Source organism: Dermacentor silvarum, chromosome 2 (genome assembly GCF_013339745.2).
Source record: "Dermacentor silvarum isolate Dsil-2018 chromosome 2, BIME_Dsil_1.4, whole genome shotgun sequence".
In the NCBI taxonomy this organism is placed as follows: Eukaryota; Metazoa; Arthropoda; class Arachnida; order Ixodida; family Ixodidae; genus Dermacentor; species Dermacentor silvarum.
Window position 1 is genome coordinate 211,309,406 of NC_051155.1, and position 20,820 is coordinate 211,330,225.

Consider the following 20,820-nt stretch of genomic DNA (forward strand, 5'->3'; position numbering starts at 1 on the left):
GGTTTAACGACGTTATGATGAGCCATAACCGAAACCGAAAGCTGAAGGAACTTGATCGCGAAGAAACAAAGCGTGTTTCAGAATCTCCGCCCAAACTTCGAGGTCCTCTACAGTCGTGGTTACGACTCCTGCGATTGCTGAAGACTCAGCTGGCGAAGTTTTCATTTCTTCCTTTAGTTTGGTAGAAGCACGCACAAGCGCGAATAATTAACCCCACGAGCCCGAGCCCGCCCGCTGGCCTTGCTTGTGAGGCAGGTGACGGAGGAGGCATTGATGACACACACAACCTCGTGACTCGCGTACTGCAGCCACTATCAGCTGCCAGCGTTATCAGCGTGGCCGAATTTCAAGACAAACTTTCACTGGCAAGTGTATCTGGAATGACTGGCGCGTGACTGGGCGTATGATATGCCCCTTAAAGTTGTGGAAGTCATGATCGCGAAGGTATTATTTGTTGCTCTGCTTGCGTACACTCACGCAGCAAATCAAAGAAAGGTAAGTATCACATGACTTGCTTTTTCTTGTACGCACTTTCACTGCAGCGGTACTTTGAGAGAACTGGAAATGACGAGACTCTACGTTAGCTATCTACCGGAAATCCCTGTTCGTAGTTTGTGCGGCGTATTGAATTCTATGTTGCGACATTAAACCGTGAATTGCGCATGTGGCCGCTGGATGCCAAAACGTAAACCATGGCACGTCTCCGCCCATTTTGCTTACTTTGTTATGACTTAAGGTTTCGGACTCTTTATGAAGTTGCACAAGACAAATTTCCCTTTGCTGTACGGTAGCGTATCTAGGAGAAATAGCTTAGACTTTCCCTAAAACCGCTAGAAATGCAGCCTTCCTTCAAAAAGAGGGAAAATCTCGCTGGCTATCCGCCGTAATTCCACTGGATAAATTTGGTGGAGTTATGTATATATAGGGCGTGCACGACGTTGCTGGTTGTACCTTTAAAGGTGAATATATATATATATATATATATTCATGATCAGGCAATGTTAATTTTATATTTGTAACTCTTTTCCTCTTTGAACAATCTGTGATGGGTGTAGGGAATGAGACGAGAAGGTGGCGTACACGTGCGCTGACTTACTACTACTTTTATTTTTGGAAGTGTACAAAATATATAGCATACACATGACACACATTACAATCACATGCCCGTGTTGGCCGCTTAATCAGAACTGCTTATTCCTCTACACATACAGACCAAGAAACCTTTTCTCTTTTTGAGTCGGCGCCCGGGACTCCATGCTTACTCATGTGCCATCCAGTTTATATTTGCTGCTTCGACTATTAATCTTGTCAGAGAAATGGCTAAGCACTGTTGTACTGCCAAAATGTACGTATCCACAATCTCGGCAATGTATTCCCAAATGCCTGGAAATGGCTGAGTTCACATTATAATTGTTTTAATCTTTCATTTTATCTTTCATTTAGACATTCGCCTGTTTGACCTATATATAATGTAATGAAGCAGACGCGCCTCATGTTTTCGGTAGCAACTCGAAGACGATGACCTGTGCTGCGATTGCAAGAGAACTTGGGCTGTTCGCTCTGCTGCTAGGCTGCTGCTAGACTAGTTATCACTTTTAATTAAATCTCATTACATTTGGTGGAGGTGCTGGGATCCCTCAAGTCACCCTGGAGCTCCACACTCGTACATTGCCCACCAACACCATGACTGACGCTACCAATGCACCGACTAAACTCATGGCTGCTCCTGTCACTTGCGCCGGTGTTCTCCGTCAGCACGACCCCATCTTCAGCGGGACCGGAGAACTTGACGTCGAAAACTGGCTGCCCTCCTATGAACGTGTAAGCGCTCACAATAGTGGGACGACCAGACAAAACTGAATAATGTCATCTTTTACCTTGCTGACGTCGCAAACCTATGGTTTAAGAATCACAAATCTGACATCTCGTGTTGGTCCGAATTTAAGGCATATTTTACCGAAGTGTTTGGCCACCTCGCTGTCCCCAAGCTACGCGCCGAACAGCGTCTACGGCAGCGAGCACAGCAGCCGGGTGATACTTTTCCCAGCTATATTGAGTATGCATTGGATCTCTGCAGCCGTGTTAACCCACGATGAAGGAGGATGAGAAATATATTGAAGTGTATTAAGGACGACGCATTTCAAATGCTACTTGCCAAGAGTCCAACCAGTGTCACCGTTCTCTTCAACCTGTTCAACAAATTACGACATCAACGTCACGTTTCCTGCTAAAACATTCCACAGGCTGACTCCGTCTCGGCATACCGATCCTTCTGCTCTCATCCTTCAGCTGAAGGATTTCATTCGAGAGGAAGTGGCCCGCCAGCTGTCACTGCTCCCTCACAGGCACGAGCCTGCCCCAATACTGGCTCTGGTCATGCAACAAGCCATCTGTGGCCAAATATCTGAGCACTTCCTCCCGTTCGCCTGCCAGCTCCTGTGATGGCACCGCTCTCCTTTGCCGACTACCTGCCGCCATTCCCATCTCCGACGGCACCGCTCTCTCATGTCAACTACGAATCGCACATCACTACAGTTTCAGAAGTCGCCTGATACGCTGAAGATTGCCGCCAGTTGGCTCGTTCGCTGACCAGCAAGGATCAGGGGCGTCAGAAGACAAGACGTGACAGTCATCAGACCACGTCCACCTTCCCTGCCGGTTCCCTTGTTTGGCTATGGATACCGCCTCACACCCCTGGCCTTTCTTCTGAACTACTTGCGCGGTACCACGGTCTGTAACAGATCGACGCCTCCTCACCTGTGAACTATATCGTTGAGCCCGCCACACCATCGACAATTTTTCGTTGTCGGGGTCGCGAGACAGTGCATGTTAGCCGGCTTAAGCCATATTACGACCCCCTCATCTTGTCGGTTCCCTGGGTGACCAGGATGGCTCCGTTTCACACCTGGGGCCAATGTAATGAAGCAGACGCGTCTCGTGTTTTCGGTAGCAGCTCAAAGATGACGACGACCCGTGCTGAGATTGCTAGAGAGCTCGGCTGGTCCGCTGTGCTGCTAGACTAATTATCACCTTTAATTAAATCTCACTACAGTAATGTACTGAAGGCGATTGACCGCGCTTCGATGTCTGGGAAAAGAAGACGACGATGAGTGTGATTGTTGTTGACGCTCTAGCACGCGCTCGCCGGTAACCAGACCTGCCTTTCGGATAGCCTTCTGTAACGCCACATCGAGGCCTGCTTGAAGACCAACACCCCCATTTTAATATATATATGTTCTTTACTACATGACAGGGCAGCCGAATAAGCTACATTGCCTGTGCACTAAACAAAATGTCTGCAGTGCTGCATAGAACAAGCGACCACCGCGACTACTTTTTTTTTCCTTGTTTAAGTGCCTGCAAAGACCCTGCAGACACTCAGGAGCAGAGAACACCACCTGGACGCCTGCTCTGTTACCATCCTTTTTAGGTTATGAGAAATGCAACAGAAAGTACGGTGTAACAACTACTTTTGGGGATTTTCAGGACATACCATTTCATTGCGTATTCTTCCCATTAACCGCTTCAGCAAACCTTTCGCCACTGAAATCAGTAACTGAGCAGGATAGCCAGCCTTGACCAGTGGTTTAGCCTGCCCTAGCAGACTGTCTTCGACCCTGTGCTCACAAGATTTTTGGGGGGTCATTGTGAAAGCAAAGTGAAATAACTGCGCGTTTCACCAATTTAGAATGGAGGATCCAAAAGGAAGCACATGTTTTTTGCCCCTCAGCTCATACCACCAGCAGGCATATGCTGGGTGGAATACTGAAAAAGAGAAAAAGGTTTCTTGGGGGGGGGTGTATGTTTAGAGGTATAAGTAGTTCTGATTAAGTGGCCAACACGGGCACATGATTGTTGTATCTGTTTCTTTATTTTCGTTTGTCATGTGCATGCTATATATTTCGTACACTTCCAAAAATAAAAGTAGTAAGTCAGCACATGTGTGTGTTGCCTTCTCGTCAATTGGCACTTCTATTCGTTCTCTATAAATCAGAACCAAGTAGCCCACCAACAAGCCTTAACAAATAAATGCAGCAAGCCTTTCTTTTTTTGTGTGTGTGTCGCACTGTGGTTACGAGATGAAAGCCTACCAACTTGCCGCAGTTTCCGTTCTTTTATACATAGCTCCCATTGCTCCTTGACGCATGCTGATTATGAAAGCATCACACCTGCCCACTTGTTCCGCTCATGATATAAAGCTTTTTAAACAACGTAGCCATCCCCTAAGAAAAGAATGTGCAGCTGCTTGCAGGAATGCGTGGGAGGGGGAAGGCAAAATGTGGAATTTCTTGATGTTCTGGATATGAACTGCATTGCATAGCTCACTGACATGAGTACTCAAAGTACCCATCAGCTTCTGCTTTCACGTTTACATTGCAAGGAAATCTTGCTGATGAGTTTCCTGCATGTTCAAAAAATTGCGTGACGTGCAAATAATAGTTGTTTTCTGGTGCTAACACCAGGGAGAAATCATTAATTGAAAGGTGCAGCTCAAAATCTGTTTTTCTGCCATTGCATTTTGTTTATGCATTTAAGAGTGGAGTGCAGGCTTGGCTTTTGGCACTGTCGTTATGTAATACTATTTTCATTGACTGATGTGCACGCACCTTGAATGTACTTCCAGCTCACAGCTCATCTCAACCCATTTTGTGATGACAAGGAGGTTTGTGGCCTCTGCTACGTCACGGCCGAAGGCTCAAATGACACTCTGCATTATTTTTGGTCTGTTTTGGGGGCACCAGCTGCACTTGGCATCCAAACCCCACCAGACAGCAAACTCATTGACATTTCATGGGAATCACTACGTGGGCACAACCTGAATGAAACAAGCTTTGTGTTTAGTGGTCCCGTGCTCTCTTCATCAGCTGTCGTCATCTCACAGGTAATCATCAGAGACCTGCTGCAGTGCTTTGTGCCTGTGGCATTCTGCTGCTGTGTATGAGGTTGCAAGCCTAGTACCTAGACCATAGTGGCTGGATTTCGATGTGGGCAGGATGCAGAAATGCTTGAGCACTTTGAATTAAGTGCAATAAAGAACCACAGATGGTCAAAATTAATCCAGAGCCCTTCACTATGGAGTCCCCTACAGCTTGTGTTGCTATGAGATGACAAAAGTGATCAATAAAATCAGTCAGTCAATGAGAAATCAATAAATGAAGAAAATGATTAAATGGTCAAAACAGTGCACAGAGTTTTGATGTGTGTCATCATCAAGGAAGCATGCATAGAATGTTAAATGATAGTGTCAGAAGATTAAGAGCTATAGGATATGTATCATGTAGTAGTAAGCAATTTGACATCAATAACTATAGTTCACTGATTTTATATCCTTACAATAATGTGAAAGGAAAAAAAAAGGGAGGGGGGGTTGGGGGAACCTGCCTGCTCATCTTTAAGCAACAGTACTAGTTCTAAGCTTAAAGACCTTAGATAGATTTTGATCATCTTGTTGTTAATGAATCGACAAAAGAAATGAAGAAAGCACTTGATGATTTTTTTTTTTTTCATAAAATGTGCATAATGTAAGGTACCTTGCCTGGGGACAGATATTGCATATATTAACACGATAACATTAAGGGCCCCGTGTCGCTGAAAATCTGGCATCGGTGTCGGCGTGCTGCATCCACGGCCAAGAAAATCATACCGAACCACCCCGACCACGCAGGCCCTCTGCGTGGCGCAGAGGCGCTGGTGAACTAATTGAATTTGTCAAAGTAAAATTCATCAGAAAAATCGTAAAGTACGACTTAACCACAACCTAAAAATATGATAGCGTCAGATTGTACTTTGAATATACAAGAAAACATAATTACGTTACGCGGAAACTCAGACACAAACCCCTTTTCCAGCATTTCTACCTTTCAAACAGTGGCGCGCCCCAGTCGGTGGTCCTTGCAAAACTCCATCCAGATAGCACCCGCCTCCGGCGGCGGTGCGCTGAGGCGAAGGTGCAGAAAAAAGAAAGCTGCCGTTGCCGGGAAGCCTAACAAACAGTCTGGAATCTTTCAATGCTATTACACTCCACTCTTAAAGGCAGAGCTCGAGCATCCTCCAAGTTTTTTTAGAATTTGAGTGTATATGAGTGCCAAATGCAGTGGGAATAGATAATATGTAATGAACGTATGCAAGAAGTTATTTAATTATCTTGTTCTTCATGTGTGCAGCAAATATTCGAAACACAATTTTCCGTGATCAAGTAGCAAAATGTTTGTTTTTGTAGTAGTCACGGCTGCTAAAAAGTTACACAACTCATAAGTACTAATTTTAGTGCATGTGTTATATGAAACTATTGTTTGTAAAGACAAGCCAGGATTCTGTATTTTTATCATTATACTGGGTATTTCATGTAACTTAAACAAAGATTTATTAAAAGTGGTACATATCTTAGGCAATTGAGAGCGTATAGTTCATAGGGGGTTACATAGGTTACCTGGGTTACTCAACATTTATTGAAGTGTGATTAGTTAACCAAGTTCAGTTATGAAGATGTTTAAGTTATTCATTTTAAGGCATACGTTTGACTGGAATAGTTGTAGAGCATGTTCGGAAATGCTCAATAAATTTTTTTTTCTTTTTTTGACATTATCTTTTATGTGGTGCTTTTTCCAGGCTCCAAAGAAAGCCTGCAAAATGTGTAAAAAAAAAGAAGGTGTGCTTGCATATGTTTGATATGCAACGCTCTCGACTGCATTCCCCCCCCTCCCCACCCCCATAAAAAGTCATTATGCCCATTGTAAAAGACGCTGACAGTTGTGTGTTAATCCGTTTTCGGTGATAGCGTGTCACTTATAATTTGGACTGCGTTGGATTTACATCTTCACACTGGTGGTGCTGACGTGGCTGCCTGAACATTGGATTGATGGCTTCTTTTTACAATGAACAATCAGCCTTCATTCTTTGGAAACACAATTGAAATGCTGTAGACAAGTTGTGCAAGCATGCAGCACAACTTTCCAAAGCAGTTTTAATTAGTGCTACAACCTGCAGGGGACACTATTGTTTTTTTTTTTTCTTATTGCTAACTCCATTTAAAATATGAAAGGAAGTAAACACTTTTCTATTTATTTTTACATCAATTAAAGATCGAAATTATGTGGGTACCACACACTGTGGTAATCATTTGAAGCGAAGCTTTCTTTGGTGCTTGTGAGGAATGCTCTGTTTGTTTAGTGACCAGCTGCAAGTATAGACCACATGACAAAGTTGGACACATTTTTAATGGGAAACGCCTCACTCTTCATAAACTTGTGGCACTCAAACACAGTAAACATGTCCGACAGAAACCAGAATAGAGAATGCGCACCACACTTCAAGAAACTGAAAGCCATATGACTGCATTGTGGTGCCACCTAAAAGGTCCTAGCATCGAATTAAGTCAAGAATAGTGTGTTGTGGCCTGGCATTGGCCCATCTTGTAATATAGCAGCCAGCACTCGTAATGGGGAGGGAAGAGGCAAAGTAATCGTCACTTTCAGGTACGCATATTAGAGTATTGTTCTCTGTGCCTTGACCTTAACTCCCATTGATTGACCTATCATGAAAGCCAACATAGAAAAAAAAAAAGGGGTCCTTTATAAGACAGTGATATCAAGTATATGACAGCATGTGAACAAATCAAAGAGAAGAAATATAGCCATTTATGCCCCTAAGCAAACTTTTACATTAAAAAAAAGAGGAAAATTCATCAACAAGCTTCATTTGCAGAGAGAATGAATGCCGAAGTAAGCAAACTGTGCAAGAATGCGGTTTAAACATTGAATGTCATTGTTGTATATGTTTTAATTTTCAGCTTTTGGAGTACAATGACCCGGAAAACAAGGCTCATCTTAACACTACTGAGAAGAATAGCACCCACTACATTGACCAGAGCAAACTTCTATGGAAGGAAATTCAGGGTTGCACTGGCAATGGAAGCAGCTTGGTCACTGCAACATTTGTTGCACATGCAACCACTTCTGCTCATGATGAGGGTTTTTTCTCAAGCAATGGCACCATTCAGTTTACGGTAAGACTGCCATCCCACCTGAGATATCAGCCTTAAGTTCACTGTGAACCTTCTATTGTCACGTGGGGCATAGGTATATTAGTTCACTTCAAGGAAGTTGCCACCTGCACCTTGTGCTTAGAGGGAAAATTAATTGCTGTTTTTATATTTGTTGCATTGTACTTGATTGTCATATCTTTAAGCCGTGCTTAACTTCAACCACTAAATCTTAACCACTGCAGTGACAGCTTATGAGCTAATATGGCACAGTATACTGCTCAGGCAAAACGAAAATGTACAACCACCACTAGCATTGCTGGAGTATCCCGTCAGTACATCTGGCATATTAATGCATAAAGCAATGCACAGTAATGTTAAGAGAAAGAGGGCAGCATGGAATGAATGAACTACTCTGCACGCAAGTGCGGTGAGCAACTGTGTCACGGTTATATGTTCCACTGCGTAGTGGAGCAGTGAAACCCTTTATTTGAACACTGCTTGTAGGTGATGCCACTTCCATGTTGTGAGTGAGGAAAGTAGTTAAGTCACAAGTGAGATGTACTTCACCATAATTAATAACTGATGTAAGGCACCTGCTGTAGATGCAAAATTGAAGGCTGTGATTGTATTGTCTGCAGGTTTAGCCATTGGTTTGGTCGACTGCACTCTGTCCTTCACACACCTATATTGCATTAAAACCTAGTGGCACTCACACCTCAGCATGTGTCACTGGGTTGTGTGCGCTGACATGTGAAAGCGTCTCATCAGGGACCAAGAAACATTTATTTCTTGCCCATTGGCCCGGGGTCGAGGATGTAGGAAAATTACACAAACGTATTAGTACCTCTCACTTGGGCAGAACATCTAGTCGCTTGCATTGTAGTAGTAGTAGTCCTCTTTGTATAATTGAGCTAAACAGGCTGTAACTTTAAGTGCATCTGTCTAATGTGTGCTACCAACATGGTGCGTTCCTTATATACCTTTACATGCTAACAACATGGCCTTTCTGTGGCATTGTGGAGAAAAAAAAAAAGTAGGAGGGGGAGCATCACATGACAATCTGGAAGCCTAGTCCTAAAAAATAAAAAGGAGGAATCATGGAAAAAAGCGACCAAGCAAGTGACGGCAAGCAGTGTTTTGTAGTCAGCTGGCATGGTCAAGCTGGTTTCATCGTGTGCTTGTCTGCTGTGCCACTTGCACAACCACTCGGAAGTTGCAACATGCAGCTAACATGAAGCTAGCGTTCCCATTGCAATGACAACAGTAGAAAGCAACCAGCACTCGATCCTGCCATGACCTAAGCCACATACGGCATGCTGCTCCCAGGATTCAATGTGTGATGTGCGCATTTCCTAAGATTCCACAACTTAAAGCCGTGAGAGAACAGCATCAGAAGAGGTTGCCTTTTAAAGGCTGGATGATTTGACACATGCTCCTTCCTAGTTTTTCATATCTAGTAAGGCCTCTGCACTTGGTCAAGATATGATAGATGACTGCGTTTAGCCATGGATGTTGGTGTGTCTGCTTTATGGAATGACTCATTAAAACTCTTAATAATAGACAAATTTTATAAATGTTTTGTGTAATATGAGCTGTGAAACTGTTCCAGTATAAATGTGCATGTAAAATGTTGTGCGATGGCAGTTTTAAAGTGAGTAGGCTGTATAGTACTGTTACAGGTGCTATTGACATAACCAGTTTAATTTGTCACTAACAAAATTTTGCCAATTTGATAGCGTCAGGGTCCAAATACTAGCAGAAGTCACTGTTCATCACTGTGGGCATAGTAGGAATTGCATTCTCTGTGAACCATGCTTGTTTCATCTCAAAGTCATCATTGTTTTATAATTGTTTATGTATGTTTGTTTACAGCTTGCTATCAGTTTAAGTAGAGCGGAAAATTGTGTGGGTGTCTGTCCTATGCAGCATTCACGGTGTGCAGGATGGCTGAAATTTTGCAAGACCTCTTTCCCGTATCATTTCAATGACTTCTCTCTTTCTGTAATTGTGTGTGGTGTGAAAGCACATTACAGGTGTACTAGTTATTCTCAGCTTTCAATAGCTTTATTAACCTGTTTCCATCTTTCTTTAGCTTGAAGTCCAAGACAGCGATGGCCATGACATCCAGTTTCCGCATCTCTTCTACACAAGCGACAGTAGCCAAATTCAGCTCTCTTTGCTCAACCTTTCACCTCAACTAGGCAAGACGTCACAGTTTGCATTCGAGCTAACTGTCCTCGATGACTCATCTCATAACAGAAGCTACGGTATCAGCACTACGAGAACTTTTGATGATGAGTACACACCAGGCGTTTTTACAGTGAGTAGGGCCATTGCCCAACTTTTCAACAACCAAGTTTTAGAGTTTTTTTTTTTTTTTGCCATATGTAAAACGTGAAGGAATGCCTGCAGTAATTGGAAAGGTTAAGTATGCTGTGGCAAGTGCCTATAGGAGAGAACATGTATGCATGTGCTGATAAATTACTTCATCCGATTCTTCCTCGCCTTCCTTCTCTTTGCTATTTGTGTTACCTTCACAGTGCCATTTATCACGACGCACAAATGATGCCTTCCGTGGCATATCTTTGCCGGCATGCGGAAGCACTGCCGGTGTTTTCCATCCCATGAATGTGAAGAGGTTGTTTTTAAATGTAAGGTCAGAATAATCCTTTTTCGACCCCCTTTTCAAAACCTCCTGCATTACGGTGCCTTTGCTTGTGCTGTGGTCTGTCTCCTTTGCCTGCACACCTGCCAAAGAAGCTGACTGTTGTTAACCCTCTGCAGTGCCTCGTCTTTGTGCCTGTGTGATGTATACGGAAATTGCTTTACAGAAGCATGAAGGGATGGAGAACAGGTGGAACATGCTATTTGTGACCTGCCACTGAGTACGCCTTGGAATTTAGGAAGTTAAGGAGAGATGGCACCTCAGAAATCTATTTTCAATAATAATAAAGCTAGCTGGATAAAATTTATGTATTGTACAGAGTTTAATCTGCCATTTAGAATGTGTTCTTAGTTTATCAAAACCTTATTTATTTTTCTGTGTGCCCCTGAGAGTGGAAAAAGTATGGTCTCTTGTACAAGTTTGGAGCTTCATATCATTGCTAAGTGAGTGTTATAAAATAGCCTATTGTCCCACATAGAGCACAGATTGCAAGGAAGCTAAAAAATTAATTTTGTTTCGCTTTATTGTTTAGAGATAAAAATTTTAATCTCAACTTTGATTTTCGAGAACATTGCTGAGTTTTTTCCCAAAATGCACATAATAGGAATTGACGAAAATTATTATAAGACCTATATACTTGCATTCTACATATCTGTTTGGATGCATGTAAAATTTGGTTGAGATTGAGTTTCCTTAAGTGCAAGAATTTTCATGCACAAGCAGTGAAAACAGCTTGAATTAATGAAAAGGAGAAAAAAAATGAAATTTAGATTTTCAGAGCATTATGTAAGATACTCTAAACATTTTCAGGAGTAGTTAGCTCATAACTGTTGTTTGTAATAGTCTAGTCAAAGGAATCAATGTCACTGGGGCCCGGAATGTGTGCATGTGTACGTTTCCTTTCTCATTGTACAATTATGGGGAGTAAGCACCCTGGTACTTTATGGCCAACCTCAGAAAAAGAGGGATCTCTGCCAAAACACAATGTTGATGTACTTTGTGGTTCAGTGTTGCAGGAAAAGCATCGGTGTAGAGCATGTGTGACTCTTTCGCTCTGGCAGGTGTACAATCACCCGGCTTTGCAGCAGCTGATTTGTGGTTGATGGCAGTGGCACCTTTCTACGCACCTAGCTGTGTAATGCATTGACACAGCTTCAGCCATCACTAGGAGCTAGAGTGGCAGCTTAAATGAGAGCCGTACATTAGAGTGTTCCCTTTAATAGTGGACTGCACTGTACGTAGCCAGAAGCAGACTTGTGCCACGGAGATGTTCACTATCATTTAGGTGGCTCCCTGATGTACAACCTTTGTTAAATATATGCAGGCTTGCCCATGGTTGCTATTTTTGCCAAATTCTGAACTTGTCTGGTTAGCCTGTAGAGGGTATGGGATAAAAGCTTTAGAAGAAAATTGGAATGTTTAATGTCCCCACCACCACCACTTTGATCTTACTCTCCACACCAATCGAAGATTGGTCTCTCTGAAGTAGCAGAAGTGCTCCTTCTTGCTGCTCTCCTATACAAATTACATTCTTGAAGAGTGTACTTTGTTATGAGGAACCCTGCTTCATAAAATGCAATGTTTAGCAAGCACATTGCAAGCCATGGTAAAAACAGTTTTATGTTGTGCCTTTTTCAGGTGCCTATAGCAGTTTGATTTGTCATCTTTAAAATATGTCAGGGTGGTTTAAGCTTCTTCTGCATGAGGTAACATGTTCTCTTCAGAACCTGCAGATTTCTGACATTGATGTTTTCTCTCTCTCTCTTTTAATCTGAAACCTGGGGGCAAAAGGGTGAGGGGCTGACTTGTGACCAAGGAAGTTAGCTTCATTGATTTTATTGAGGGTACTCTACTAAAAAGGTATATTTTAGTTTACAGTGTGGCTCATGAATGCTGCATACTCTTTCACGTAGCATTGCCTTCTGCATTGTAGTGGCATTTTTTACAGGTACGGCAACTGCGGCGTGGTTTCGAAATCCTTGCCACATGAATGCTCTTTACTTAAGCAGAAATGACCTGTAGGTCTTCTAATAGTTACATCTGTGCTCTTTTTCTTATTGGTTACCTATAATGTACAGCTAAACCTGCTTATAACGAACCTCCATATTACGAATTCCTGGATATAATGAAGTGTTTCTATTCCCCGCCCTTACTCCATAGAAGCACATGTATTTAAGACCTCTACGTAACGAAGTGGCAGCGGGAGACCCCCTCGAAATAACGAATTTTCCCCGCCGACAACCTAGAGATTTCGCCCCAAATTTTGTCATTTTCGCACGAGCAGCAACCGGAAGCACATTCTCTGCCGCGACGGAATGCGAAACGGCGGCATCGCGCTTGGCACGCTCGAATTTACGGCGACTGCGAGGCAAGGCGGGCCTGCATCCCTCGACCCAGCGATCTTGCCGCTTCAACGCAAACTGAGCGCCAAGAACACACAACACGCACAAAGCTACGAGCCGCCGACGCACCTACACTGCTAGACTCTACCCCAACGCAGATCGCTTTCAAGATACGGCCCGCGCGACCGCGCGCCGCCGCGCAGTACGCAGTTGACGTCAAAGTACAGTACAACGCCGCCCCGCTATCCCTCCCCCCTCGTTCCCTCGCCGGTGCCTCGAGCGCAACGGAAGAAGGCGCGCTTCCTCCCTGCTTTTCTAGCGCGCGCGTGGTCGTCGGCTCCCCTCGCATGTTTTCACTCGCACATACAGCATACGGCGCGCATCGACTGCGTTATCGCCCTTGGAATTTATACGGAATATCTATGAGCCAAAACCAATTTTAGGGCCACAACGCGTCATAGACACCATCTTTATATAGCAAATACGGATCTCAAGGGCCATACTTTTGCTGGCGGAAACCGAAAATACGTCATAGTTGTCGCCCCCAGCACTTTGGGCGGCCAATGCCATCGTCAAGCCACCAAGCCAAGCGACATGAAAAGTCCAAATGGCCGCTCGGCCTGGCGCGGGGTGGCAGTTCGCAACGTATGATGCGGGAACGGTCCCACAGTTGCAACGCAGCAGCGGTGTTACCAATGCATTGGGTTCTATGGGAGCTGTGCCGGGACCGGCCGAAAACGACGTAACAGCCGGGAAAACACAGCCCCCGGGAACGTAACAGCGGGGTTCTACTGTAGCACTATACGACGCTACGACACCATCGTGACGCTCGCTCTTCGTTTCCGATGCCTCGCGCTTGTTCGAAACTAAACGCGTCCACGCATCCGGTACCTGGTGTGACATTCCAAGGATGAGTGCTTCAACGAAAACGAAAAACGGGTGAGCTTTACAACTGAGGGCGCGTTACAATCGAGTAAATACGGTAAGCGTTTCTTTTTCGAGTTTTTGTGCCGAACCTGCATATAACGAAATCCTCTTTATATTGAAGTTTTTCAGGATTTTTTCAATTTCGTTATATCCAGGTTTAACTGTATAAGATTGGTTTGCCTATGCACGAGCACAAGTGTCTTTGGTACTGAGGAATAATTGTGCTCATGTGCTTTCTTACTGTATCGCACTCTTATTACATTGCAGAGTGTGGCCCTGTTCGATGAAAATGAAAATTCCTCGTCCACTTTTTATCTTCATTGGAAGCCAGTCTGCTATCGTGATCCAGGAAGAACAGTGACGCTATCAGTTGATGCTGCATATCAAAACCTCACCTCTGCTGCAAGCTGGTGGAGCTTTAATGTGGCAACAGCATGGCTTGCACATAGGGCACCCAAAGTAGCCTCTTCAGCTGTCATGGTGGCCTTTGGCTCAGAAGGCGACGGCTGGTACCAGGAAAACAACTATGCCACATGGTGAGTAGTGGGGAGATTTGATGACTACCATCACTGGACACTCTGGCCCGAAAGGTTCTCATTAGTATGTGTTTTAATTGATGAGAGCATGTCCTTAGGCTTGTTTCAGGGCACCAAAAGTGGCATTTCATTATTTTCTGCATTTGGCATGAATATGTTAGCTCAGATATCATATGCTAATGACATAAATTGAACTTTAAGTTTAAAGGGGCACCTATAGCTAACACAGCCAAATTAACGTGATAGAGTAGTGTTATGAAATAACATACAGTAGAATGCTGCTGAGAATTTCCCATTCATGACAATCTTGTGGCTGCTATGTTGCATTTGTCCCATCCTAGCTCAAAGCCAGTAGGTGAATTCCTGGCTGTTAGGTTTTTCTGTCCCCCCCCCCCCCCCCCCCGCTTTCTTTTTCCCCTATTGCACTATGCTGCCAGCAGCAATACCATTACCAACCTGGCTTATGGAATGCTATTGTACACAACAGCTGCAGCGGTTCACTACCGCTGGAGTAAGTTGCCATCAGCTATCTGAAATGTCTGAAGTGTAACAACGCATCCCCCGCTGGAGCATTAATAACAGTGGCAGGAAGAAGACCCATTGCAGTGAAGTTCTGCTTCAAGATTTGTCACTGTCAGTGACTTCTTTGTTTTCTTGCTACGCTTTGTTTTTCTTTGTGGCTTTCACTGCTGATACTTTTATAACTGTAGTACCTCCTGATTGACTGAAAGTGGTGGAGACAACTACATTTTTAGAATGATATAATTATCGTCTATGCTGGTAAGTGAAAAAAGTTAGGAAGAGGAGCATGGCTTCAGTTATGACCTAATACTATGTCATACTAAATTTTACGACCAAGTACCACTTTGCAGTGAACAAATACAGTCTTTTTACAAAGGTAACCTCTTGGTCTTTCTTGACACTACATTTCCCTTTGGTGTGTTTTCATCAGTACATCTTTTGATTATTTCTTAAATTTCATATAAAAATCAGATGTCGACTATGCTACTTGCCCCTTCTTTGACATTTTTCTTTTTCATATTTGTCTGTGCACTGGAGGCCACTTTGTACTAGGAGCTTTGGGTGCACATACAAGCCAAGGATATTTTATAGAATTTTTTTAATGTTCAGGAGCCTTGTAACATGGCAGCAGTATTATAGTACTAATAATACTGGCTTAATAGAAAACAAGAGAGCAAATTAAGAAAGATCTATGCTATAGATATATGTTCTATGCAGGCTATGGGACATTTATGGCATGCTTCCGTTATCATGTAACCTCTTTCGCTTACTGAATGCAGCTTTTGTATTGATACTGTAGTCAAGTATTCAGTTATAATTTCACCTGTGGCCTTAGAAGTTGGACCAAGTGACATTTTTTTCTTATGTTTTGTGTTGAACAATGTAAAGTTCCTTTGTTCAACGCACATCTTTCAGGTATGTCAAATTAATAACATCACTAGTGTCTGCACTTTTGCATATGAAAGGTAGAGGAGGTGCAGACTCAAGAATAGATTATAGACACTGCTTTTTTAAGTAAAACGTCTCACTCACATTTCTATTGTTAGCGGTCTATGTTAGATTTGTTCTTGGAAGGTTACTTCGAAACAAAATATAACAACAAATCTGAATCCTATGCAACCTGAATACAAAGCACAACTATAAAGTAATATGAAATTACAAAGGACTACGTACACATTATGCAGCGATTCGGTACACTACAGAGTACTTCCCATTTTTGTTTATTGCCATCTATTGAAGAATTCAGAAGTCCACATTGGTCCTTTCCACTCTTATTTGCCCTTCCGACCCAGGGGTGTTCTTGCAACATAGTTTCCAAAGCATTGATGCAGGTATGACTAGAAAAGCAGCAGCATCTTGTCAATAACGGGACAGCGGGCAGCCCTAGCATAAAACCGTACGAAAATGCTAAGCATTCGTTGCAGTAAAATTTCTGCATGAGTTAAGCAAGCTTTTTTGTCCCTGGCCCAGAAGATTTACAAAGCGAGGCCGTCAGTTTACATAACCTACCATATATTTTAAGCACCGGCCTAGTTTTATATCTGTCTGCATATTACAAATGGCATTTCTCGTTTGCTGTGTGCAGGGCCATGTCAAGTGGGTTTGGAGAGCGGCCCCTGGAGCACGTTTCTGTGACAGTGCTGTCAGTTACCTCTGTTGGTCTTGGAATCCCTGCCATCATTGCACTTGGCACCGTAATCTATGTGTCAATACACAAACCGGAGCCAAAACTGTGATCTACGACACCGCTAGAAGAATGGACAAACTACCTCTGCGACTCGGAGAGACTTTCGCATACAATGCAGTGTTGTCAGAGAGTGTGCAGACTACGCCTTCACCTACTCCACCAACGGTTACAACTAGTCCATACTGCTTACGCAGTTATGTACTGCCCTACAGCGTTCTTTTTAATTAAGTTATGACTGCACTAATGTGCGGCACGTCATGTTTGTTATTCCCAGCATGTGCAGCTGTTGTTTTTTTTTTTTTTATATATATGACATTTCACAGGACAACTGTGCAACAATGACCCAGCTTTCTTCCTAAAGTTATAGTCCTCTTCAATTACTTCAGGTGCATTGTTCAAAATATGTGCCAGCCAGAGAAGCACCCAGTTGTATCGTTGTTTTTCTTTTGAGGAAAAAATAAAAGGTGACAGGAATAAAGCACAACTTCAGAATCACCAAAAATGGCTATTTATTACTGCAAACACTTTGTAAAAAAAAAAAAAAAGAGGATGGAACTTGCACAGCACTGAAAGGCACTTGCAACTTCTAGAAATGTTCCAGAGATCTGGCTTTGCATGGCAGCATATACAACTCATTATGACGCACACAAACAGACATTGGCACCTGAACAGTAACAGTGTAGACTTAATTCCACTAACTGGCACTCGTGGAGTGTCCTTGGCACATGTTAGAAAAATATCACTGTCTTTGGGACGCGGCAACAGAGCCAGTTACGCCTTGCACCTGGCAAGACTCGCTAGATATCAGGCTGCGCTATGACTACAATAAAATGAAATCCCTGAATGCCATAGCCAGCGTCCTGTGCACTGGAGGATTTTTTTTTTTTTTTTTAAGACAGTTCTTGCATAACACAGTGTATCAAAAACTGAACCAAGAGCTGTGACTGTTGCAGCAACATTGTGATTGCCACTTAACGAGGTGGCGTGCCGCATTTCTCTGCTCTTGGCTTCGATGCCCCACCACAGCATCACTTTCGAGACTTCAGTCTTGCTGCTGTAACCAGCAGAAAAGGCACTGAATATTCTTTCTTCATGGCATCACTGGTCCCACGCTTCCTTTGGTAAATATGGCACTGACGGAGAACAAAACTTGCAGCATCACTCGGCAGTTCTCATTCACCGAACTCGATCACTGCCAGGTCTTGAAGTATCTTGACTTTGGCAAGCGCCTTCTTCTTCAAGGATAGGCGCCGCAGGGAAGGCACAATGGAAAGTGCAAAGTATTCGTCTTCGTCGAGCGGACGGTTAAGGATGTTGAGAACCTCCGATTCAAATGAGTCCATTGACTCATTATTGAGCATGGGTTTCTTCTCGGGTGGCTCGGGACTCTGGTGCAGCCTGAGCGGGGCGTAGTCCTCAGGCGCAGCCTGTGGAGAACTCATCACCAGTTTTGGGCAGTGGGAATGAGCAGGAGGGGGCCCTTCTGATGTGAAGCTGTCTTCCAATACAGCTGGCTCACTTCCATTGGAGTAGTGGTCTAAAGCACCCGTGTCTCTAATACCCAGTGGCTGTTTGGCTCTGGAATGTTAAAAAAAAAAAAAATGTAGAAAAATCACTTGTGCTAAGGGCTAGAAGAGTACATCAACCAAAGATGTTTTGTGCTTCAGAAACTCAATATGAAGTAATCAGAGGTATTAACTTTGCATTACAATCTTACAGACAAGTCGGGCAGCGTTTTATACACTGATGTTTAACTTTATTATTTTTCGCTGTTAATCACTATCTCGCACTCGTCATCTAGGCGAAACGCCTGTCGGCTAGTGGGCTAGGCGCGCGCGTAGTAAACGCTGTAAATAACATGGGACCAAACACTGACCTTGCAGCTCTACCGCAGTCCTTGTAGAAGTCAAGAGAATTGAAGTACGTCCACTTGCTCTTCCGTGCTTCCCAGGGCAGCTGGCTTGGATGTTCCAGTGCCCTCAGTTCTCGGATGTACCGGTCTCGAAGAGATTTCCATAGACGCTGACAGTCGTCAACTGCAATACACAAAAGCGGCAGCATGAAATATCAGACTTACAGTACTTAATTAAGGCCATATAGTACTAAAAAAGAAGTGGGGGGGGGGGGGGGGGGGGGGGGAGCACTGCGCGGATATCGCTGCCGCGACGGCGGTTACCTAGCTGGCTTTGCGGCCACGCTCAGAGAGCTTAAGTTTTCGGCAATCGTTTCAGCACCTATTACACTTTCCACGGCCACATCACGCACATCACAAAGTCCTATTCCCATTTCACGTGTTCATTTAGCATTTTAAATATCGCGGATATCTTACGTAAGCAGCGCCAATCAGTCAGCGAGATTCAAAAAAAAAAAAAAAAAAAAACATTTAAACTGTGCGCGCTGCCGTTCTCGTCACGTGAAACGCACGCCGTCTTTGTTCAGCAAAAACAGCAAAGCATGCAACATGCGTCGCTCATGTTTACCGACGATTGGCGGCCTCGACCGTGAACGTACAAAGCGCGATAAACCGGGGAAAACTGGAAAATAAAGCATCTCGCTGTACGGGCGACGACATGTAGGGGGTCCCATTTCAGCTGTCGCGGTGCGAGTGCATGACGACGGGTTTGTCACTTACCGGTTTCCATTCCAGTTTCTTGCTTGACCATTTCCCAAACCTCCCTCTTTCTTTCGACATCCCTGTAGCCGAGACGTTTGCAGTCGTAAAGTATCGGGTACTTCTTGACGCTGGTTATGAACGCTTCGACAGAGTCCGGAGCCATCGCGCCTTCCGTGTACAGTCCGTCTGCGTTGCGCGCGCGACGTTGAGTAGCGACCCTCAGTGGCGGCTAAGCGCCAGCGGCTAAGCGTGGCCAGCGTCCACGCACTGGACAAAGGAAAGCGAAGCTGACGCTCTCGCCACCGCCGCACCCGCACAGACAGACACTGACCCCCGCCGACGAACGAGCGGCGGTGTGCGCCTCCCCCCCTCTCTAACCAACACACCCCCGGGGAGGTGCCGACCAGCGTCGGAGCGATCCCCCACCATCTCCCACCCCCCTTCTGCTCTCCGAGTCCCCCTCGTGGCCTTCCCCGCGACCGGACCGCACCCCCAAGAGGGGACGAAAAAAAAAAAAAAAAAAAAGCCCCGCTAAAAGAGAGAGAAAGATTCCTCCCAGCGACGTTTTACGCCGGGCTGCTTCGCGCGGCGCTACCCAAGTTCCCGAGAAACATTCCAGACAAAAACGGGCCAGCCGCGCGCTTCCAAGGGCCTGCTCCTAATTACGCCGAAGCCGCGGCGAGCATCAGCGGCGGCGGCGGTGTCTGCCCGCTGCCTGTTTACTTGATGGCGCGCCGCTAACTTGGTCCGCGCGCGCGGCCAAGCAAACAGCCAGAAGAGCGCTCTCGGCCGGGTGGCGGGGTGGGGGGGAGGGCGCGCATGCCGCCCTCCCTGCTGCCGTCCGGCAGCGGCGACGACGACGCTCCGAGCGTTGCAGCGGGCGCCGCCGCTGGTTCAAAGATCCGGAGCCCCCCTCCGACCGCGGCAAGCAAAAAGTGTCACGCGCAGAGAAGCCAGCCCCCGCAGCGGCGAAGAGGGGGCGCAGGGGGGGGGGGGGGGGCGGCAGAGAAGACGCCCCAGCGTCAGGCCTGCAGCAGCAGGCGCCGCCGGCCTTCGCGGGTCGGTCCTTTCGCCGCCGCCGGATAGGCCGGATAGGCCGGCGTAGCGCCGCTGTTTTTCTCGGAAAAGGCCGACGCTCCCCTCTCCGCGTCTGCTGCTGCGAGCGGACACGCCGCCGCTGCCGCCGTGAACGCAACGACCCAGCTAGCGTGGACTCAAGCAAAAAGAGCGAGCGAAAGCTCGCGGCCTGCGCGGCGTGCCCTCATCGTACGCTTCGCTAGCTCTTCCCCCCAAAAGGAAGCTCAAAGGGACGCTGCCTGGAGCGCCCGAGGGGATGCGAGGGGGGCACCCACGACTTGAGCCTGAGCCCCCCCTTCGTCCCTCCTGCTGCTTTTTGGGTCTGTCGCACCGCCGCGCGCGCAGCCGGGCTCCCCCACTGCTGCTGCTGGCTGCTGATACGGCTCCTAGCGTCGGCGCCAGGCGCGGACAGCAACTGCTGGCACTCCTCTCGCGGCCGGGGGTCGTGAAGGGAGCCCTTTCCCTC

General features: G+C 45.4%; 2 protein-coding genes across 2 annotated transcripts; one reads left to right on the forward strand and one right to left on the reverse strand.

Annotated features, from left to right (window-relative positions):
- The first annotated feature begins 54 nt into the window (after positions 1 to 54).
- LOC119442550 (glycosylated lysosomal membrane protein B-like) lies at positions 55 to 17,165 on the forward strand. The gene is made up of 6 exons (XM_037707463.2): positions 55 to 495; positions 4,625 to 4,882; positions 7,790 to 8,005; positions 10,077 to 10,304; positions 14,186 to 14,454; positions 16,562 to 17,165. Exons 1-6 carry the CDS (start codon positions 409 to 411, stop codon positions 16,710 to 16,712), a joined length of 1,209 nt encoding a protein of 402 aa, XP_037563391.1. The 5' UTR covers positions 55 to 408; the 3' UTR covers positions 16,713 to 17,165.
- On the reverse strand, positions 17,149 to 19,682 carry LOC119442554 (transcription factor Adf-1). The gene is made up of 3 exons (XM_037707466.2): positions 19,296 to 19,682; positions 18,540 to 18,699; positions 17,149 to 18,241 (listed from the first exon to the last, which is right to left on the reverse strand). The coding sequence occupies exons 1-3, from the start codon at positions 19,438 to 19,440 to the stop codon at positions 17,836 to 17,838; spliced, it is 711 nt and encodes a 236-aa protein (XP_037563394.1). The 5' UTR covers positions 19,441 to 19,682; the 3' UTR covers positions 17,149 to 17,835.
- Positions 19,683 to 20,820: the final 1,138 nt, after the last annotated feature.